At 43.2% G+C, this 24,309-nt stretch overlaps 1 protein-coding gene across 1 annotated transcript in view; it reads right to left on the bottom strand.

Annotated features, from left to right (window-relative positions):
• LOC311242067 (formin-2-like) overlaps nucleotides 1-24,309 on the bottom strand; it is a gene marked incomplete at its 5' end in the record, with an annotated part of 151,592 nt that overhangs the window by 34,960 nt on the left and 92,323 nt on the right. The window contains 6 exons of the mRNA XM_084331018.1: nucleotides 2,711-2,831; nucleotides 7,324-7,383; nucleotides 7,536-7,682; nucleotides 9,058-9,187; nucleotides 12,510-12,601; nucleotides 14,699-14,760. Coding sequence (XP_084187144.1) covers nucleotides 2,711-2,831; nucleotides 7,324-7,383; nucleotides 7,536-7,682; nucleotides 9,058-9,187; nucleotides 12,510-12,601; nucleotides 14,699-14,760 — 612 coding nt within the window. The remainder of the gene's footprint in view (nucleotides 1-2,710; nucleotides 2,832-7,323; nucleotides 7,384-7,535; nucleotides 7,683-9,057; nucleotides 9,188-12,509; nucleotides 12,602-14,698; nucleotides 14,761-24,309) is intronic.

The raw sequence follows: 24,309 nt of genomic DNA, 5'->3' as shown, positions 1-24,309 counted from the left end.
GTGTCATTTATGGTTAATGTAGACCTTTTTTTATTTGTATGTCAGCTCTTTGACGGCCAGAGTGGAGTGGAATCAACCGTGATGACTTGGACTAGGACTAGGGTAATGGGATTCGACTCTGGCTCTTCTTTGGAGACTCAGACTTGGACTTCAACACTGGGGACTCGAGACTCAAGATTTAGTGACTCGACTACAACACTGCCTCATAGTTACTGCCTCATAGTTACGGTAAACACAAACGACAAGCCAGAGCTAGAAGCCATACCCCTACAGACCTACAGGGACAGTCTCTCAGAGATCAAATTAATTAAAGTTTACGTTATATAGAACGGACATTCATACACAGCAACGCGCCTCTGAACAAGGTGTTATAAACATGAAACGATATCATTTCCTTGGCATGAAATGGGAAATAGTAATCAAACTAACCTACATGCATATTATACTGTGCATGCGTGTGTGTGTGTGCATGTGCATACTAAGGGCCACACATCTGTGCAATAGCACATACCACCAAAATCACACATTGGCCCATGCCTACTAGACACAAAAGGATATAGGTAGTTGTCGTGTTGTCATGATACCAATATTTTTACTTCGATACAGATAGGAAAGGTAATGGAATATATTATTAGATGACAGAACATGGTAAATTCTTTACATAATTCTTTAATTAATTAATATTTTGACGCTGTTGAAACGTAAATAATCAAAAGATTATGTTACAGCTGCTGAGCTATATACTATAGCTAATGTCCATCAATATCTTCCTTTTGAATGAAATAGGTTCAAGAATCGAATCAGGATTTTTAGCAGGCAGAGAGCGAGAGAGAGGGGGGAGACTCATCCCCCCCTTCCCTCACTAGTGGATGCCTCTGAGCGTTCCCAGGGATAGCTTAGTTAGCAGCTAACATTAGTTAAGGTTTTAGCGCGACGTAGGCATTCCAGAATGGGGAGGATGCAAAGCATGTTAGACCATTGGACCCTCGCAGAGTTTACATTACACATAGAAACAGCGCGACTCGCGAAGTCGTCACAGAGCTGTCAAGCGCAGGGCTGAAGAGCTAGATGCCATTGCTTCTAGAATTGAAGGTCCGTTCTGCTCTGACCATTGCGCATTGACACGCTCACTACGCAAAGCTATTACTCGCACAGTGTGCTCCTAAATCATGTTTCCAGTTCGCACATATCTATTTTTAAGGGCAGATGCGAGTGAAATAGTCGCACTGTAGAGCCCTTAAGGCTGTCCCCGAACCCTGTTTTTAGGGTTTGAACGTTCGCCAGGGTTTATCGAACGAACGTTCGAACGTTCGTTTTAATAAATTTTTTAATAATTTTTTTTTAATAATCTTTTTTTTTTCATTTTTTTTTTATTTTTTTAATTTATTTTTTGTATTATTATAGCTCCTACGGAGAGCGGCATTGCATAGTCTATTGGTGAAAAACATGTTTACAGTGGTGGCTGTTCATGTAAACATGTAATTAAACAAAGCACTAAAATAAACAAGCTACTGCATCAAAGTTACTACTTATGATAAACAATAGCCCTTGCAGTCACGTAAGGGGCTAGATAAACAAAGGCATTCGTTTTGTGGCATTAACGTTATATAGTTAGTGTTACACGTTCAATAACAGGTATTCACTCTTGGTCGACGGGGAGGGGAGAGGGGAGCCGGGAGGAGAGGCCACGCCTCGGCTCCTCAACAGACCCTTCCACCGTCTACCTCGGAACGGTGGTAGGGCGGACGGGCTCCCAACACGCCTGCCGCCCGTCCGCCCTACCACCGTTCCGAGGTACACGGTGGATGGGTCTGTCCACCGTGCGCCTGCTGTTGTTTCCAACGCAACCACCTCCCGCCATGAAGCTTGCGCTCCGTGGCCGAAAAAGGCTGGTATTCATTAATGATCCTTCTGCAGGTTCACCTACGGAAACCTTGTTACCGATTACTTCCTCGGCGGGGAGCTAACTACGGCTCCCCGGTAGCTACGGTAAGTCTGTTGAGGCTTCTCGCAAGCAGATCAATGGCGGCATTGCCTGAAGTAAAAAACGAATAAACGCTTGCCGATTGGTGGTAACAGCAGAGGCGGGTGCAAGCGGTGTGACGTAATTGGCAGAATCGCCTGTCAATCAAAATAGAGCTCTGGTTGAGAAATAGTATCCCGCTGCAGCCCGGCAGACCATACTGGTTGAGCCGAGCGCCTCGGGGGACGCGCCGCTTCACATCACCTCAACCCCGTGCGCATCCTTTATTTTTTTTCACCGAACGTTCGAACCTATTAATTAAAGTCTGAATGTCAGCGTAACGAACGAACGTTCGGGCTCAGCCTTAAGAGCCCTGTATATAGTGTGTATATAGAGTGTGTGTGTGTGTGTGTGTGTATATAGAGTATGTGTGTGTATATAGAGTATGTGTGTGTGTGTGTGTGTGTATATAGAGTATGTGTGTGTATATAGAGTATGTGTGTGTGTATAGAGTATGTGTGTATATAGAGTATGTGTGTGTGTGTGTGTGTATAGAGTATGTATGTGTGTGTGTAGAGTATGTATGTGTGTGTGTGTGTGTGTGTGTGTGTGTGTGTGTGTGTGTGTGTGTGTGTGTGTGTGTGTGTGTGTGTGTGTGTGTGTGTGTGTGTGTGTGTGTGTGTGTGTAGGTGTGTGTGTGTGTGCGTGTGTGTGTATATATATATATAGAGTATGTGTGTTCGTTACCTTTCAGGTCTTTCCTCAGTCTTGTCAGGTCTTTCTGAAAGTCCTCAAACTTCATCTGAGAAGCCTGGAACAGATCCTGGGGCTCTGGGAGAGGATACACACACGTCTCTCTGCCTGCGTCCTACACACACACACACACACACAGATTCCACTATATTCACTGTTTGGTAAATGAAAGACAAATGAAACAAGCCTTTGCTGCCCCCTAGTGGTTGATATCTTCACTCTGCCCCGCCTCTATAGGTGATGTCAGAGTACCTCTTTGGAGGTATTACCCATTAGAGACGCATATATCGCTCATTTCCGAAGAATCCTGTACCTCGTGGCAAACGGGCCAGGTGAGACAGATGATCTTCTTCTACAACAACACGTTGTTGGGGTGACCGACTGTTCTCACGTGTATACTGCCACCTAGAGGCCCTGGCGTATTCTGTAAAGAGGTAACGCATCCCCATCACTCTTTCTACTGAGTGGCAGTGTTCCAACCACCTCTGAATCTCACAGGTAGAAGAAGCAGTGTTGCCTTCTGGGTAGAAAACAGTTGGGATTTTTCAGAATTTGTCTGTAATGGGAAGCACTGTGGTGTATTGTGTAGATAAAGAGGCTCACTCCATCTTTAATCTCCTTGTATTGTGTAGATAAAGAGGCTCACTATCTTTAATCTCCTTGTATTGTGTAGATAAAGAGGCTCACTCCATCTTTAATCTCCTTGTATTGTGTAGATAAAGAGGCTCACTATCTTTAATCTCCTTGTATTGTGTAGAGAAAGAGGCTCACCCCATCTTTAATCTCTTTGTATTGTGTAGATAGAGGCTCACTATCTTTAATCTCTTTGTATTGTGTAGATAGAGGCTCACTATCTTTAATCTCCTTGTATTGTGTAGATAAAGAGGCTCAATATCTTTAATCTCCTTGTATTGTGTAGATAAAGAGGCTCACTATCTTTAATCTCCTTGTATTGTGTGGATAAAGAGGCTCACTCCATCTTTAATCTGTAAAATGGCTGCCAGCAGGTGCTGAGAGACCACACGCTACAAACTAGGGCTGTACCGAATGTAATTTTTATTTTATTTTTTTACAGTCGAAGCTTCTATTGACGTTTTTGAATGAAGATTCGAATGTCTGTCGTCATATTTTATGACGTAGTTTTATTTTTTTAATCCTCAAACAAAATCCTCAATTTGAATAAAGTGATTAATCTGATTACATTAGTTGAGTTAATTAAATCAACTTTCTTTAATGAATAACTTGTCAGTTTCGTCAACATAAATAATCCTATAAGGGCGCGGTTGGTACGAAAGTGATGGTGACGTCTTGATGGAGCACCGAGCGCCAAGCGGATGCAGACATCATTTATGATAAATGTTTTATTAAAATTTGTATGACGAGTCATATACTATAATATTACTGTAGCCTAATCTTTATCTGCAACTGTGAAGAAAAACCTAATGTTGATTTAGAATTCGAATGTCAACGTTATGAATGAAGCTTTGAAGCTTCTAACTATTCAGTACAGCCCTATATCTATCTATATCTATCTAGGTCGTCCATCGGTGCTTCTAGTCATCCCGATCCGGTGCATTCTGTTCCCGCATCTCTCCTGAGTACGTCCACGTAGGTTAATGTGGGACGTCCTCGTGATCGATGCCCGTGTGTTGGTTCCCACAGCACAAGTTTGCTGGTTGGCATCTCATGATGTCTCTGGCAGTGACCTGCCAGCCTCATTCTCCTGACTGCCACTTTCTCGCTCACCCTTAGCACCCCCCCATACAAGTTTGCATTAGTGACATGCTCATCCCTGTTGATGTTGAGCACCACACACATTCTGGTGTAGCACCCATCCAAGGACTTCTGCAGGGTGGGCTTCAAGGTCCAGCATTCACTGCCATACAAAAGGACAGACTCAACTGTTGCATGAAAGAAGTTGAGCTTGATTTGACGGGGGAGGTTGGATTTCCACACACTGGTCATGCCGTTCAGAGCCCTCCACGCAAGCGCCTTCCTCACTTTAAGGTCTTGCTCGGACGAGTTGACCCACGAGCCCAGGTATTTGAAATCACCGACTTCCTTTAGAGCAGAGCCTCCTGTTGTCCTTAGAGGTGGATGATCCGGGAGGATGTTATACATTATGACCTCGGTTTTCTTGGCATTTAGCCTAAGGCCAACCTTGGCGCACTCCGTCTCCACTCTGCACAGGAGTTCCTGTGCCTGCTCCACGTGTCTGTTGACAGATGTCAGTTCTGACTCCTCTGCTAGTCCGTCTGTCAGACAGATGTCAGTTCTGACTCCTCTGCTAGTCTGTTGTCAGACAGATGTCAGTTCTGACTCCTCTGCTAGTCTGTTGACAGATGTCAGTTCTGACTCCTCTGCTAGTCTGTTGACAGATGTCAGTTCTGACTCCTCTGCTAGTCTGTTGACACAGATGTCAGTTCTGACTCCTCTGCTAGTCTGTTGTCAGACAGATGTCAGTTCTGACTCCTCTGCTAGTCTGTTGACACAGATGTCAGTTCTGACTCCTCTGCTAGTCTGTTGACAGATGTCAGTTCTGACTCCTCTGCTAGTCTGTTGTCAGACAGATGTCAGTTCTGACTCCTCTGCTAGTCTGTTGTCAGACAGATGTCAGTTCTGACTCCTCTGCTAGTCTGTTGTCAGACAGATGTCAGTTCTGACTCCTCTGCTAGTCTGTTGTCAGACAGATGTCAGTTCTGACTCCTCTGCTAGTCTGTTGACAGATGTCAGTTCTGACTCCTCTGCTAGTCTGTTGACAGATGTCAGTTCTGACTCCTCTGCTAGTCTGTTGACAGATGTCAGTTCTGACTCCTCTGCTAGTCCGTCTGTCAGACAGATGTCAGTTCTGACTCCTCTGCTAGTCCGTCTGTCAGACAGATGTCAGTTATGACTCCTCTGCTAGTCCGTCTGTCAGACAGATGTCAGTTCTGACTCCTCTGCTAGTCCGTCTGTCAGACAGATGTCAGTTATGACTCCTCTGCTAGTCTGTTGTCTGTCAGACAAATGTCAGTTCTGACTCCTCTGCTAGTCTGTTGTCTGTCAGACAGATGTCAGTTCTGACTCCTCTGCTAGTCTGTTGTCTGACAGACACATGTCAGTTCTGACTCCTCTGCTAGTCTGTTGACAGACAGATGTCAGTTCTGACTCCTCTGCTAGTCTGTTGACAGATGTCAGTTCTGACTCCTCTGCTAGTCCGTCTGTCAGACATATGTCAGTTCTGACTCCTATGCTAGTCTGTTGTCAGATGTCAGTTCTGACTCCTCTGCTAGTCTGTTGACAGATGTCAGTTTTGACTCCTCTGCTAGTCTGTTGACAGATGTCAGTTCTGACTCCTCTGCTAGTCTGTTGACAGATGTCAGTTTTGACTCCTCTGCTAGTCTGTTGACAGATGTCAGTTCTGACTCCTCTGCTAGTCTGTTGACAGATGTCAGTTCTGACTCCTCTGCTAGTCCGTCTGTCAGACAGATGTCAGTTCTGACTCCTCTGCTAGTCTGTCTGTCAGACAGATGTCAGTTCTGACTCCTCTGCTAGTCTGTTGACAGATGTCAGTTCTGAGTCCTCTGATAGTCTGTTGTCAGAGAGATGTCAGTTCCCACGAGCCCAGGTATTTGAAATCACCGACTTCCTTTAGAGCAGAGCCTCCTGTTGTCCTTAGAGGTGGATGATCCGGGAGGATGTTATACATTATGACCTCGGTTTTCTTGGCATTTAGCCTAAGGCCAACCTTGGCGCACTCCGTCTCCACTCTGCACAGGAGTTCCTGTGCCTGCTCCACGTGTCTGTTGACAGATGTCAGTTCTGACTCCTCTGCTAGTCTGTTGTCAGACAGATGTCAGTTCTGACTCCTCTGCTAGTCTGTTGTCAGACAGATGTCAGTTCTGACTCCTCTGCTAGTCTGTTGTCAGACAGATGTCAGTTCTGACTCCTCTGCTAGTCTGTTGTCAGACAGATGTCAGTTCTGACTCCTCTGCTAGTCTGTTGTCAGACAGATGTCAGTTCTGACTCCTCTGCTGGTCTGTCAGACAGATGTCAGTTCTGACTCCTCTGCTAGTCTGTTGACAGATGTCAGTTCTGACTCCTCTGCTAGTCTGTTGACAGATGTCAGTTCTGACTCCTCTGCTAGTCCGTCTGTCAGACAGATGTCAGTTCTGACTCCTCTGCTAGTCCGTCTGTCAGACAGATGTCAGTTCTGACTCCTCTGCTAGTCTGTTGACAGATGTCAGTTCCGACTCCTCTGCTAGTCCGTCTGTCAGACAGATGTCAGTTCTGACTCCTCTGCTAGTCTGTTGACAGATGTCAGTTCTGACTCCTCTGCTAGTCTGTTGACAGATGTCAGTTCTGACTCCTCTGCTAGTCTGTTGTCAGACAGATGTCAGTTCTGACTCCTCTGCTAGTCTGTTGTCAGACAGATGTCAGTTCTGACTCCTCTGCTAGTCTGTTGTCAGACAGATGTCAGTTCTGACTCCTCTTATTTCTATTCAAACTGATCTCTTTCAAAACATTTCACAACATTGTGATTTTATTAACCCCAGAAATACCGTTGTCTCTTTGAAATGATGGGAGATTGAACAAAGGAGAATAAAATAAAGCAGGCCGAGTCTTACCTCGTCAAAGTGTCGGAGATAGTAGGCGACCATGTAAGAGAGCAGACTCCTAGTGTTGTCCTGTAAGGAGGAGGAGAGTCGGACTCAAATCATTCTTAGTCAAACAGACAGTAATGTAAATAGACCTGATCCGTCTACCGTTACAAATAAACTACAAAGTAACTTCATCTCTTCCCTCCCCTCCCTCCCTCCCTCCCTCCCTCAATACTCACACTGCTCTTGACATCTTTCAGTTTGGGCAGGATGTCCAGGTTGAAGCCGTCCGCCTGGCCTCTGGACCTGTTGCCTCCGTTCATAAAGTTACCGAAGGCCAAGACCAGACCCAACACCTGCATCACACTTTCACCACTCTGTAAGGCCTGTGAGAGAGAGCGAGAGCGAGAGAGAGAGAGAGAGAGAGAGAGAGAGAGGGAGAGGGTGAGAGTGAGAGTGATAGAGAGAGGTGGAAGACTAGTTGTAATCGTTTACCTGGACAGTAACAGACAGACTGATATAAAGACAGTAGGCCTGTCCCCGACTAAGGATTTGTATAGTCGACTTTGATTGGCCGAAATTTGGTAGTCGACTACCCCACTGAATGCAACAAATTTATATATATATATATTTTAATACTTTTTTGGGGGGTGAAAGAATAGCATTTGTTTTTCAGATGTGTACATAATGTAAATATCTGTAGATGACAGCAGACATCTACTCTTGACAGATCTATAGATCTTAAAAGAGGAGACAGCCAGTGTGTGTCTTCACTCAGGCCCTGCGAGGGATAGAGCCAAGGTCATCGGCCGAGGTGTTAATATCAACAGAGATAGCAGGCCGCTGGTAGGGGAAGATTTGGGTCAGAGGTGTCACCACTGTTGCTATAGTAACAGTTGAGAGAGAGCCGTTATTAGGGAAATGCACTCCATAGCTGGGGGTTCTTCCGGGTTGAGTCAGACTAGGAAACTAAGCTGACACGTAGGGACGTTGAGAGAGAGACAGCAGAGATCCCTTTTCGGGGGAGGGGGAATGCCACAAGATCGCTAGCTTCAGCTAACAGGGAAGGCTTTTGGCTAACCACTAGGCCTCAACCACCATCGAACCAATAGCAGGAGAGACTGGTAGAATTAAGGAATTCAATAGACCTTCAAAGACTTCAGAACTGTTTTCCAGCTGGTACAGAAGCTATGTTTATGGAAATAAACATCAACATCAACATCAAGGAAAGGTATTACGTTTCTAGTGTGTCATTTTCTTCTGAGTCGGATGCAGTACCGGGGAGATAAGAGTGTATCAGCCAGGTTGAGGAGTAAGGTATAAACAACACAACGCAGACATCACAGGAAACTGAGAGATTACTGGCTGAGAACCCGATTATCCAACAGGGGGATCATTCCATTTGGGCTGTGGGGGTGCTTAACGTCTGACGGAGTCGACTGGAGGCTTCTTGTCCTCTGCGAAAGCATGCAATTGGTCCACTGATGGATACATCTTGATATTTGTCTAGTGTGTTCATTAGACGGGTGAAATAGGCAGTTGGCCTCGCTGGTATGCACGCCATTACCGTTAGCCACGCTCCTAGGCCTCTTTGCTTTTGGAATAAAATAAAGTAAAAATATTTATATATTTATAATAATCTTTTTTTGCATGTGACTAAGAGGTTGGCAGTCGACTATGGCTCCTTTTGATCGATTAGTCGACTAATCGAGGTCAGCCCTAAAAGACAGACAGAGACAGACAGACAGACTCCGTCCTTACCTTGCTGACTCTCTGCAGGATGTCTAGTTTCTTCAGGATTGAGGCGATGCACTCTGAGAAGGTCGACTGGAACAGGATGCAGAACACTCTCCCAGAGAAGTTAGGAATCTGAGACAGCTGGTGCAAGAATCTACAACACACAACAGTTAGTTTAATAGAATCTACAACACAACAGTTAGTTTAATATAATCTACAACACAACAGTTAGTTTAATAGAATCTACAACACAACAGTTAGTTTAATAGAATCTACAACACACAACAGTTAGTTTAATAGAATCTACAACACAAGTTAGTTTAATAGAATCTACAACACAACAGTTAGTTTAATAGAATCTACAACACACAACAGTTAGTTTAATATAATCTACAAGTTACACACAACAGTTAGTTTAATAGAATCTGCAACACACAACAGTTAGTTTAATAGAATCTACAACACACAAGTTAGTTTAATAGAATCTACAACACAACCGTTACTTAGTTTAATATAATCTACAAGTTACACACAACAGTTACTTAGTTTAATATAATCTACAAATTACACACAACAGTGACTTAGTTTAATATAATCTACAACACACCGCAGTTAGTTTAATATAATCTACAACACAACAGTTAGATTAATATAATCTACAACACAACAGTTAGATTAATATAATCTACAACACACAACAGTTCCTAGTCTTGTATCTACCTTTCATCCTACAGTCTTGTATCTACTGTTCATCCTCTAGTCTTGTATCTACTGTTCACAGTCTTGTATCTACTGTTCATCCTCCAGTCTTGTATCTACTGTTCATCCTCCAGTCTTGTATCTACTGTGCATCCTCCAGTCTTGTATCTACTGTGCATCCTACAGTCTTGTATCTACTGTGCATCCTACAGTCTTGTATCTACTGTTCATCCTACAGTCTTGTATCTACTGTTCATCCTACAGTCTTGTATCTACTGTTCATCCTCTAGTCTTGTATCTACCTTTCATCCTACAGTCTTGTATCTACTGTTCATCCTCTAGTCTTGTATCTACTGTTCACAGTCTTGTATCTACTGTTCATCCTCCAGTCTTGTATCTACTGTTCATCCTCCAGTCTTGTATCTACTGTGCATCCTCCAGTCTTGTATCTACTGTGCATCCTACAGTCTTGTATCTACTGTTCATCCTACAGTCTTGTATCTACTGTTCATCCTACAGTCTTGTATCTACTGTTCATCCTACAGTCTTGTATCTACTGTTCATCCTACAGTCTTGTATCTACTGTTCATCCGACAGGCTTGTATCTACTGTTCATCCTACAGTCTTGTATCTACTGTTCATCCTACAGTCTTGTATCTACTGTTCATCCTCTAGTCTTGTATCTACTGTTCATCCTACAGTCTTGTATCTACTGTTCATCCTACAGTCTTGTATCTACTGTTCATCCTCTAGTCTTGTATCTACTGTTCATCCTCTAGTCGTGTATCTACTGTTCATCCTCTAGTCTTGTATCTACTGTTCATCCTACAGTCTTGTATCTACTGTTCATCCTCTAGTCTTGTATCTACTGTTCATCCTACAGTCTTGTATCTACTGTTCATCCTACAGTCTTGTATCTACTGTTCATCCTACAGTCTTGTATCTACTGTTCATCCTACCGTCTTGTATCTACTGTTCATCATCTAGTCTTGTATCTACTGTTCATCCTCTAGTCTTGTATCTACTGTTCATCCTACAGTCTTGTATCTACTGTTCATCCTACAGTCTTGTATCTACTGTTCATCCTACAGTCTTGTATCTACTGTTCATCCTACAGTATTGTATCTACTGTTCATCCTAGTCTTGTATCTACTGTTCATCCTACAGTCTTGTATCTACTGTTCATCCTACAGTCTTGTATCTATTGTTCATCCTCTAGTCTTGTATCTACTGTTCATCCTCTAGTCTTGTATCTACTGTTCATCCTACAGTCTTGTATCTACTGTTCATCCTCTAGTCTTGTATCTACTGTTCATCCTACAGTCTTGTATCTACTGTTCATCCTCTAGTCTTGTATCTACTGTTCATCCTCTAGTCTTGTATCTACTGTTCATCCTCTAGTCTTGTATCTACTGTTCATCCTACAGTCTTGTATCTACTGTTCATCCTACAGTCTTGTATCTACTGTTCATCCTACAGTCTTGTATCTACTGTTCATCCTACAGTCTTGTATCTACTGTTCATCCTACAGTCTTGTATCTACTGTTCATCCTACAGTCTTGTATCTACTGTTCATCCTACAGTCTTGTATCTACTGTTCATCCTACAGTCTTGTATCTACTGTTCATCCTCTAGTCTTGTATCTACTGTTCATCCTACAGTCTTGTATCTACTGTTCATCCTCTAGTCTTGTATCTACTGTTCATCCTAGTCTTGTATCTACTGTTCATCCTCTAGTCTTGTATCTACTGTTCATCCTACAGTCTTGTATCTACTGTTCATCCTACAGTCTTGTATCTACTGTTCATCCTACAGTCTTGTATCTACTGTTCATCCTACCGTCTTGTATCTACTGTTCATCCTCTAGTCTTGTATCTACTGTTCATCCTCTAGTCTTGTATCTACTGTTCATCCTACAGTCTTGTATCTACTGTTCATCCTCTAGTCTTGTATCTACTGTTCATCCTCTAGTCTTGTATCTACTGTTCATCCTCTAGTCTTGTATCTACTGTTCATCCTCTAGTCTTGTATCTACTGTTCATCCTACAGTCTTGTATCTACTGTTCATCCTACAGTCTCGTATCTACTGTTCATCCTACAGTCTCGTATCTACTGTTCATCCTAGTCTTGTATCTACTGTTCATCCTACAGTCTTGTATCTACTGTTCATCCTACAGTCTTGTATCTACTGTTCATCCTCTAGTCTTGTATCTACTGTTCATCCTACAGTCTTGTATCTACTGTTCATCCTCTAGTGTTGTATCTACTGTTCATCCTACAGTCTTGTATCTACTGTTCATCCTCTAGTCTTGTATCTACTGTTCATCCTCTAGTCTTGTATCTACTGTTCATCCTACAGTCTTGTATCTACTGTTCATCCTACAGTCTTGTATCTACTGTTCATCCTACCGTCTTGTATCTACTGTTCATCATCTAGTCTTGTATCTACTGTTCATCCTCTAGTCTTGTATCTACTGTTCATCCTACAGTCTTGTATCTACTGTTCATCCTACAGTCTTCTATCTACTGTTCATCCTCTAGTCTTGTATCTACTGTTCATCCTACAGTCTTGTATCTACTGTTCATCCTACAGTCTTGTATCTACTGTTCATCCTCTAGTCTTGTATCTACTGTTCATCCTACAGTCTTGTATCTACTGTTCATCCTACAGTCTTCTATCTACTGTTCATCCTACAGTCTTGTATCTTGTAGCTCTTTCTCAGGGCATTTTAAGAGCATTACTGGCTGCTTTTAAGATGAATTAAATGAACCCTCACTGTTCAGGTTTGTCGAGTGGCTTGGCGTTGTCCTTGTCTTTGGACGACTTGATGTGCTTTTCAATTTTCTCCATCTCATCATTTTGTGCTCTCTAGGAGAGAAGTAGAAAGCTTTATTGTCATTGCACAATACAGTACAACGAGATTGGTTCGTGCAGCATCTAAAAAAACGATACCTACATACACACTCTACCACACAACACATCCATGATGTGCCCATAGACACACTACCATACTGTACGTGTACATACATTAGTGTACCCATACTCACTGTCACACCACACATTCATGTACCCACTCATACCCTCTGCTACACATGCACTTATTCACGGGAACATTAAAAAGGTTAAAAAAATAAAAAAAAAAGCATTGCAAAAACATCACAGCAGAAAAAATACATTGCGCATCGGCGGAAATTTCTCCATCTCATCATTTTGTGCTCTCTAGGAGAGAAGTAGAAAGCTTTATTGTCATTGCACAATACAGTACAACGAGATTGGTTCGTGCAGCATCTAAAACAACGATACCTACATACACACTCTACCACACAACACATCCATGATGTGCCCATAGACACACTACCATACTGTACATACATTAGTGTACCCATACTCACTGTCACACCACACATTCATGTACCCACTCATACCCTCTGCTACACATGCACTTATTCACGGGAACATTAAAAAGGTTTAAAAAAAAAAAAAAAAAAAAAGCATTGCAAAAACATCACAGCAGAAAAAATACATTGCGCATCGGCGGAAAATATTGCATTATTTTTGCATTATTATACCAAAAATATTGCATCATTATACCATTATTGCCAACATCTGTCATATTGCACATACAAGTATGTATTATAGTGAGGTAGGTGTAGATGGGGACACGACTCAAGACTCTTCTTTGGTGAATCGGACTTGGACTCAGACTCGAACATTGGGGACTCGAGACTCGACTCCAGATTTAGTGACTCGATTACAACACTGGTTGGGCCACCATGGAGTCTAGCAGTGCGTTACCGTTACCCACTGGTTGGGCCACCATGGAATCTAGCAGTGCGTTACCGTTACCCACTGGTTGGGCCACCATGGAGTCTAGCAGTGTGTTACCGTTACCCACTGGTTGGGCCACCATGGAATCTAGCAGTGCGTTACCGTTACCCACTGGTTGGGCCACCATGGAGTCTAGCAGTGCGTTACCGTTACCCACTGGTTGGGCCACCATGGAGTCTAGCAGTGTGTTACCGTTACCCACTGGTTGGGCCACCATGGAGTCTAGCAGTGTGTTACCGTTACCCACTGGTTGGGCCACCATGGAGTCTAGCAGTGTGTTACCGTTACCCACTGGTTGGGCCACCATGGAGTCTAGCAGTGTGTTACCGTTACCCACTGGTTGGGCCACCATGGAGTCTAGCAGTGTGTTACCGTTACCCACTGGTTGGGCCACCATGGAGTCTAGCAGTGTGTTACCGTTACCCACTGGTTGGGCCACCATGGAGTCTAGCAGTGTGTTACCGTTACCCACTGGTTGGGCCACCATGGAGTCTAGCAGTGTGTTACCGTTACCCACTGGTTGGGCCACCATGGAGTCTAGCAGTGTGTTACCGACCGTTACCCACTGGTTGGGCCACCATGGAGTCTAGCAGTGTGTTACCGTTACCCACTGGTTGGGCCACCATGGAGTCTAGCAGTGCGTTACCGTTACCCACTGGTTGGGCCACCATGGAGTCTAGCAGTGTGTTACCGTTACCCACTGGTTGGGCCACCATGGAGTCTAGCAGTGTGTTACCATTACCCACTGGTTGGGCCACCATGGAGTCTAGCAGTGTGTTACCGTTACCCACTGGTTGGGCCACCATGGAGTCTAGCAGTGTGTTACCGTTACCCACTGGTTGGGCCACCATGGAGTCTAGCAGTGTGTTACCGTTACCCACTGGTTGGCTAGCTCATCTCCAGATGCCAAGTGATACTGAATTATGCACTGGAATTAAAAGATATCATAACCATTGTATATGGTTATTATACCACAGCTATGAACCAATCAGGTTGCTTTATTTGAGCTACTGCTTTTATTATTTTTGTAGTTGCTTTAAAAGGGGACGTGTTATGTAGATTTTCAACCATTTTATATGACTGCCTTGAATCCGTGGAACATCTTTGCAAAGAAACTAGTCTAAGTGTGTATCTTACATTTTCGTAGAGGGCCTGTAGAGTCTCGAGATCCACGACGGTGTTGTCCAGATTCAGGATAGCTAGAGAGAGAGAGAGAAAGAGAGAGAGAGAGAGAGGAGAGGAGAGAGAGAATTATTATTTTGTTTTGATATTTTTATTAAAAATGTTACACAAAAAAAAGATTAAAATAATAATAAAAAATTAAAAGCAACACAAACATGCAAATGTTCTATGTAGAGGCCCAAGGCTTACTTCTCTGTGACAGATTACAAAAATACATAAATATAAACAAACATAAGACTTTAAATAAATGTAACTCACATCTTTAAGGTACATACAGATACAATAATTAAATAGATGATAAATAAAAATACAATAAACAGAACCCTCCCAATCAACCACCCCCCTGAATCTCCCCACGCCCCCTCCCCAAGATCACCCCGCTGAACCCCCATTCGCCCCCCCCCCCCCCCTCCGCACACAAGCACATACATTCCCACACACATACACACAAGCTAGCTTCATCGAAATCCTTAACATCCAGGAGTGGCTAGGGTGAGATCTAGCAACTAATTAATGTGTGCCAGTCAGGAGGAGAGACCCCTTAGACATCAGGTCAGCTCACACAAAAAGGAGAGACCTGGTAGATACAGCAGTTCAGCTTACATGAATTACTTATAAAGGGCTGCCATATATTATAAAATGTCATACTTGAACCCCCAATAGTGTATTTAATTTTTTCAAGTTTGAGAAAAAAAATACACTCAGGGTCAGCAGAGAGGAGAGGTCAGTACTAGTCTCTGGTCATGGATAGGGTCAGCAGAGAGGAGAGGGCGGTACTAGTCTCTGGTCATGGATAGGGTCAGCAGAGAGGAGAGGTCAGTACTAGTCTCTGGTCATGGATAGGGTCAGCAGAGAGGAGAGGGCGGTACTAGTCTCTGGTCATGGATAGGGTCAGCAGAGAGGAGAGGTCGGTACTAGTCTCTGGTCATGGATAGGGTCAGCAGAGAGGAGAGGGCGGTACTAGTCTCTGGTCATGGATAGGGTCAGCAGAGAGGAGAGGTCAGTACTAGTCTCTGGTCATGGATAGGGTCAGCAGAGAGGAGAGGGCGGTACTAGTCTCTGGTCATGGATAGGGTCAGCAGAGAGGAGAGGGCGGTACTAGTCTCTGGTCATGGATAGGGTCAGCAGAGAGGAGAGGGCGGTACTAGTCTCTGGTCATGGATAGGGTCAGCAGAGAGGAATGGGCGGTACTAGTCTCTGGTCATGGATAGGGTCAGCAGAGAGGAGAGGGCGGTACTAGTCTCTGGTCATGGATAGGGTCAGCAGAGAGGAGAGGGCGGTACTAGTCTCTGGTCATGAGTTCTACACCCTTTATTCAGCCACGCCGCCCGGCACGCTAAACCCAAACATAACCAAAGCCGGGCCAGAAAACACAGACAGACTACGAGACGCCAAGCTAGCATGACGCAGAGAGAGAGAGAGAGAGAGAGAGAGAGAGAGAGAGAGAGAGAGAGAGAGAGAGAGCGAGAGCGAGAGCGAGAGAGAGCGAGAGCGAGAGCGAGAGCGAGAGCGAGAGCGAGAGAGAGAGAGAGAGAGTCAGAGAAAGAAAGAGAGAGATGGTGTGTGTGTGAGAGAGAGAGAGAGAGAGAGAGAGAGAGAGAGAGAGAGAGAGAGAGAGAGAGAGAGAGAGAGAGAGAGAGAGAGAGAGAGATAGGAGATAATAGTAACGCATTATAACTCTCATAATGCATTATGGGCAACACTTTATTATAACAACTTATAACATCATAATATAGTTGATAGAATATTACAATACACATAATACGTTATACTGACATACATTATATATTGAAATGATCCTTTATAAACAGGATTACAGGCCACTAAAAGAGTAACAAATTAATCATATTATGAGCCATCATTTCAATGATATGAACAGTATATTGTGATCTGTGGGTATTACAATACACTATATTTGCCTGTAATTATGTTTGTAGATTGTAAATTGTTATATATAAATCCATATATAATTCTTAGTGTATATATTTACATTAACACACACGTATATATATATATATATATATATTTAATAACTAATTGTAATTATTGTTGTGATAATTACAAGTATCATAAAACATACCTGTCTAAGCAGACATGTAGCCTAGCTATACTTAATGCAGTATGAGTATGATTGTAGACAGAGGCCTCATAGGACAGGTAAGAAAAGGAAAAAGAACGAGGCAGGAAAGAGAGAAAGTTACCAAATAAATCACAGAGTGAACCCTTAATCTACCACACACACACACAAAGTTAATCAGCAGAATGGACCTGGGCAGTGACCCCAGCCAGAGGTCAAACCCAGAGCGAATAAAACCCACGACTTCTTCACAACTTGAGATTTGAGACAGATTCCTTTCCTATTCCCACACGGCAACACTACCACACACACTGATACACAGACACACACCTCAACACTACCACACACAGAGATACTCGACCACACACAGTTACTCGACCACACACACCTCAACACTACCACACAAAAACAGTGATAAACTACCACAGATTTCTCTCTCTCCCTCCCTCTCCCCCTTTCTCTCTCTCTCCTATACGGTACATTTAGTCATGCGACGTGTTGGGAAACACCCACATAAGAAACTAGAGCTAAATCATTTGTTCTCATTCTCTTCTACATACAGTACTTTCTCTCATCACAACACACAAGATCATAACAGCCAAACTCATGGAACACTACTGCAGACATGCTAATGGTCATGCAGAGACAGCTGACAGACAGACAGACAGACAGACAGACAGACAGACAGACAGACAGACAGACAGACAGACAGACAGACAGACAGACAGACAGAGAGACGGACTGACTGACATACTGGCAGAGAAACAGACAAACAGTCAGGTAGACAGACAGGTGGTCAGACGGACAGAAAGTGAGTGAACGGTGGTTTGCCTGCTAGCGGTGTATGACTGGATGCCAGCGGAGAATTCATTAGTGGCGTCAGTTCAGTAAGAAGGAATTTGGAGCCGCTTAAATAAAAAATTAATACAGAGTTGATCCAACTTCAAACAGACTAACATCAACACAGCCCAGGCCTGGAACAGTGACGGTACAGCCTTGAGAAAGTTGGATGCATTGCAGGTTCTTTATTGCTTGCAAGTGTTGTGGGTGTCGATAATAGGCTGGGTTTTAACAGGACATCTTTTAAAAGGGGGGATAATAATCAATTTAACAGTTTACTAGTTTTTCCTGTAGTCCAGGGCGGTCTATTCAATACGTACATTCCTGTGGTCGAGGACGGTCTACATTCCTGTGGTCGAGGACGGTCTATTAAATATGTGTGAACAGGGCTTGACATTAACTTTTTGTCTCACCAGCCACTGTGGCTAGTGGTTTTCCAAAGTCACTAGCCACTCAGCATTTTTACCAGCCAAAAATCACACACACTCGATCCAAATATCCAGTTCGTTTTTATAGTGTAAAGTTTGGTTACTTGAGACAGAGACTCTCATTACGCCCAACGCATTCCGAGAGAGTGTGAGCGAGAGCGACTCTTCACTACGAAAACGGTGACACTGCACGGTCTACCCGCCAAAGTGGCTGGTAAGAGTGATGAAGTTACACGCCACTGCCGAATTCTACCCGCATTTGGCGGGTGTTAATGTCAAGCCCTGTGTGTGAACATGAATAGCTCCCAATGTCAGCTCAAAGTAACTTAAAATGCATGCATGCATGCAAGAAAAAGAAGGTAAATCAATGTTTTAACTGCACTTAAAGACAATATCTGAAAAGGACGACATCATTAATGTCCTCGAGCACAACGCAAACTTCTTACAACTCAAAATAGTGTCTTACCTGGTGCACAGTCCAGACAGGTTCTTACATACTTACAGAAATATCCAACACTCACGGAAACATACCTTAAAAAAAACTGTTCCGCGAGTGCTGGATATTTCTGTAACTCGATAAATCTTTAGATAAGTAATATTGATGCTTGTACCGTTGTCCTCACGCAGTGAAATTAAAAACACATTTTGGCATTACATGCCTTTGGCAGAGTGGCAACATTTCTTTGATTGGAAGTGTTGTTTTCATAAGTAAATTTAACTCGAACAACACAAACAAGTTCCAGATAAAAAAAAGAAGAAGAAAAAAGATCCAGTTGACAGATTGACTCCCTCCAAGAGAACAGATGCACAGTCTATAGACAAAGTCTACACAAACTAGTTCTAACTAAAGGATCCATCCACACCATTCTACACAAACTAGTTCTAACTAAAGGATCAATCCACACCATTCTACACAAACTAGTTCTAACTAAAGGATCCATCCACACCATTCTACAAAAACTAGTTCTAACTAAAGGATCAATCCACACCATTCTACACAAACTAGTTCTAACTAAAGGATCCATCCACACCATTCTACACAAACTAGTTCTAACTAAAGGATCCATCCACACCATTCTACACAAACTAGTTCTAACTAAAGGATCCATCCACACCATTCTACACAAACTAGTTCTAACTAAAGGATCCATCCACACCATTCTACACAAACTAGTTCTAACTAAAGGATCCATCCACACCATTCTACACAAACTAGTTATAACTAAAGGATCCATCCACACCATTCTACACAAACTAGTTCTAACTAAAGGATCCATCCACACCATTCTACACAAACTAGTTCTAACTAAAGGATCCATCCACACCATTCTACACAAACTAGTTCTAACTAAAGGATCCATCCACACCATTCTAGACAAACTAGTTCTAACTAAAGCATCCATCCATGGGCACCCAAGTGGCGACCCATGTAACGCGCCTGCGTCGCGAAGCGGCCGACCTGGGTTCGATCCCCGGACCCGGCGTCCTTTGCCGAAATGTCTTCCCCCCGCTCTGTCTCCCGTTCTTCCTCTCTCTCTCTCCCTCCCTCTCTCTCTCTACCGGACTGCCCGGTAGAACAAACAAATAAAAATCTACCAAAAACATAATAATTAAAAATAATAAAAAAAAACATCCATCCATACCATTCTACACAAACTAGTTCTAACTAAAAGGTATACACCATTCTGCATAACTATTAGTTCTAAACGATTACTTCACGGCCCACAGAGTACAGAGGAAAAGTAATCCTAAAGTAACTGAAATGAATCCAATTACATCACTGAGCAAGTATTTCAGTATTCTTCTACCAGGAGCTCAGTCAACTAGAGAAAACATGTCTTCACTCCTTTTGTGTTCTCTCTTGGGGGTGGGGCTACCCCATGTGGTCATGTTTGCATCACTGATTGGGCCTTTACCAGAGAAATCCCATAATCCCAGGGATGGAGCAGAACACAGAACAATCTACCTCCCTCAGCTGAATATATAAACACATTGATTACAGGAGAATTAACGACAAATTCTTCTGGCAGCTGCAGAAAATACAAAGCGTATATATTTGGGTGGGGGGGGGGGGGGGTGGAGGGAGACTGCGGTACGAGCGAGCCACATGTGGACAACAGGATATAATAGCTCAGGTGAGATGCGATCCAGATGTGAGCCAGACACTCTTTCTGTGCTCATCTTCCCCTTCGTACTGTAGCTAGTGAACATTTTCTTTAATACGGTGCGTCTGGGGATGAACTGGATGTGGTAGGATGCTCTGTGAACTTGCATCTGGGATTATCGTTCAAGATTTCAAGATTCAAGAGATTTATTCGTCACATACATACACGAGACATGTAGTGAAATGAAGGTGGCCATGCGTGCCTTGATTGTGCAAAAAATACAAATAGAATAAAATAGATAATAAAATAGACATGATAAAAAGTACTAAGATAAAATACAATGCTAAGGTTACGAATGAAGGTAATGAGTCCTATACTACTACTATACAATATACTATATATAACTATACTATACACATTTTTCTTTATGTTTTTTTAAAGTTACCTTTTTTGTGTTTAAAGTGACTTGTAGTGTTGTGTGTGAGAGAGTGCAGGGTGTGTGGTGTGTGGGTGTGTGTGTGTGTGTGTGTGTGTGTGTGTGTGTGTGTGTGTGTGTGTGTGTTCATGTGTGCCTGTGTGTGGAGAGATCAGTGTTCAGTGTTTTGATGGCCTTGGATGGCATCTATGATTATCGTTCACCGGATACCTCCAATGCAAAACATGAATGTCAGCCGTCTGTCTGTATATCACTACACTCTGCGCATTATAGGACCTCCACTGAACCATGGTTTCGAGAAAAAGGCCTCCAGAGTTTGCAGTACAATTTGAGGCATTTAAATCAAATGAAGAAGAACCATAAAACAAATTAATCTAGACCGGTTTTGCACAAACGCACTGCTGTCACCTGCACACATCGATCCATGGAACAAAGGCACATACATACACGTGCATGCCCATTCCCACGTGCACACTCATCAATATAATGCATATAATTTGGTCATGTTTGAGCACATGCTTATGTGCAAACACGCATGCGTGTACATGTCCACGTGCACACCTATATCCACGTGCACACTTATATCCACGTGCATGCCACACACCAGCTTATCATGGATTGTGGGCCAACCTCAACCGGTGCCATCAAAAGTTATTCGCTGCTCAGTAAAATCCATCAGGGCTGCCCCTCTTATAATATTTGTATTCAACAGTCTTACTATTTATTGTTCATGTGAACTCATTGATTGTATTGATTAGGCTAACTACATTTTACATTTACATCTCGTCATTTAGCTGGCCCTCTATCCAAAGCAACCTACAAGTTCTGTACGACAAATCAGCAGGAAGGGTACAACTCTTACAGCCTGAGTAACAATGTTCATCAAACACTGTTGAAACTTTGGGCGGCTGATTGGCGCAGTGGGCAAGGCGCTCGCCTCTAACGCAGGATACGCTGGTTTCGAGCCCAGCTCTCGGCGTTGCTACCGGCTGGCCGGTCGTTCATACCAACACAATTGGCAGTGTTAGAGGGTGGGAAAGCCGTGGGTGGGGATTTGACGTTGTGGACAGCGACTCCTACAGGTCGGTTTGGTGACGCCGGTGCGACGGAAGCAGGAAGTGACGGGGGCAGCGTGAGCCTCCCACGCGTTACTCCTCGCCACTGAAAGTTCGAGCTGCTGCGGTGAAAAGATGCGACAGGCTGCCTCCTTGTGTACCGGAGGGGACACGTGATGCAAGGCTTCTGTCCTCACTACAACCGACCTGTGGGAGGCATAGTCTAGCAACGTTCAAGACAGGGGAGGGAAGAAATTGGAAATACAAAATTGGGATGGGAGAAAAATAGAAAATGGGGAGAAAAAGTGGATAAAAAAAACTGTTGAAACTTGGGTGCTGCAGTGATGAGTGCAGAGTAGTAAATACATGGACAAAGGCATGGACACAACCACGTAACCAGTGAAATGACATTGGGGCAAGCAACAGGTCTTGGTAGTTGAGTAGGATGTCATCTTTACTCGCACATGTGCTCCTAAATAATGTTTTCCCCATTCACACTAGGGCTGTCAACGAATATTCTTTTTTTTTCACTTTTTCTCCCATTTTTCTATATTTTCTCCCATCCCAATTTCGTATCATCCAATTCAACCCTCCCCTGTCACGAACGCTGTTTCTTGCCTCCCACAAGCCGGCTGCAATGTGGACTAAGTCATACATAGCACAAGTCCCCTCCGGTACTTGAGGTAACAGCAGTCGCATCTTTTCACCTGCGCAGCTCAATCTCTCAGTGGCGAGGAGTAACGCGTGGGAGGCTCACGCTGCCCCCGACACTTCCTGATTCTACTGCGCAGGCGCACCAACCGACCTGTAGGAGTCGCTGTCCACAACGCCCGATCCCCTCCATCAGTTTCCCACCCCCTTGCCCACTACGCCACGTAGCCGCCCGTGGCTGTCAACGAATATTCTATATTCGAATTTATAATCGAATTATAAAAAAAAAAAAAACACATTCGATTGTAAAAATTGATATTCGACTTGTGTGATTTTTAATGTTTTAATACAGTAATAACAACAACAGGACTTCACAGGACATAGTAACAACAACAACAATAATGAAAACGGAAATAACAAACAATAAAACTAAAACAAATAAATTACAAAAAAAGATTATAATAATAAAAAAAGATGTGCAACAATAGATATTCATATATCATCGAATATCATCCTTTCTTTAGAAGGAATATTCGAATGTAATTTGGCAAATTTTGACAGCCCTAATTCGCACACATTACATTTTCAGTGGCGAATGCGAGTGAAACACTGCCGGAGCCCAGCGGACGAACTCGGGGCACCTCAGACCTTACTGTACGTGACTTCTGGCCACATCCGAGGGTGAAAACAATCTTATCAACACAAACAACAAAAAACAGCGTAGACCAAACAGTCGTCAGCGTCACAGAGAGAAAGAGATGGTGACGCAGACCGCTTAGAGACACAATCTGAGGGAAAGACCTGATCTCAGGAGATTAAGCTCCCGTTGCACTTCCTGCTTTGTGATATCACTGATATTTCTGGCTGGCTGATTTACTGACTGACTGCCTTTCTGTCTAAATGGTCAAATGGCTACATTTATATAGTAGCTTTTATCCAAAGCGCTTTACAATTTGTTCCTCACATTTTACCCATTCACTCACACATTCACACACAGACGGCGGAGGCAACCATGCAAGGTGCCAACCTGCTCATCGGGAGCAATTAGACTAAGGGTTAAGTGTCTTGCTCTCTCTGCCCGGGAGGAGCGGGAATAGAACCGGGAACCTCCGGATTCACTGCTCTAGCTCCTGAGCCCTGTCTACGTGTGGATTCAGGACACTTGAAGGTAAATATCTGTGGTGACCTCATTCAGTCACTCAGATGATCTGTTCATTGAAATAAATGTAGACGATGGGAAATAAACCTCATTGTTGGGAGTCAATGAGGTGCTCAACCAGGGTTACAAAACCACTGTGTGCTTCACGACCCCAACACAATGCCAGACACAGGTTTCCCACAGACATTGCAAAATTAAATTCAAGGACTTTTAAGTACTTTTCAAAGCACTATTTTTTATTTTCAAGGATGTCACTCGAAGGATACAATTCACTTTTAACCCTTTCACTGCCACATGGCAGAAGGTTAACCATTTACCATCACACAACCGACGGTCGCCGTTGATTTGAATTTCAAGGACTTTTTAAGCACCTTGTTAAATTTTTAATTTTTTTATTTTTACCAAACGAAGCACTTTATGCACTTCAAGGACCTTGTGCGAACCCTGCAGACATGCCAGCAATGACTTTAACAACACTGATCTCGCTAACAGTCTTAATCGTTATTTCATCTCCATTAGGTGAAAATATCTCATAACAAAATTAGTCAACCAGAGGGCGCTACTTCCAGACAATTATCTTCAATTTCATTATTTGAATTAATTGTTTTTGACGGCAACTGACAACAATACATAGCTCATTATGGATGTGAAGTAATATTGTATCTAATTCAATCAATGTTTAGACTGATTTATTACAAAATGTCATGGGACCATTTAGTAGTACTTTTTACGGCCTTAGGGTCGTCTCAGGTGTTTTGTAGGTTGTAGATGTTACTGTAATACATGCACTTTTTCTAAATGGTGTTAGTAAAGCT

The sequence above is a fragment of the Notolepis coatsorum genome (assembly GCF_963971535.1).
Source record: "Notolepis coatsorum genome assembly, chromosome: 15".
NCBI classification, from domain to species: domain Eukaryota; kingdom Metazoa; phylum Chordata; class Actinopteri; order Aulopiformes; family Paralepididae; genus Notolepis; species Notolepis coatsorum.
Note: the sequence above shows the minus strand (reverse complement) of the source record. Positions and strands in the feature narration are given on the sequence as shown.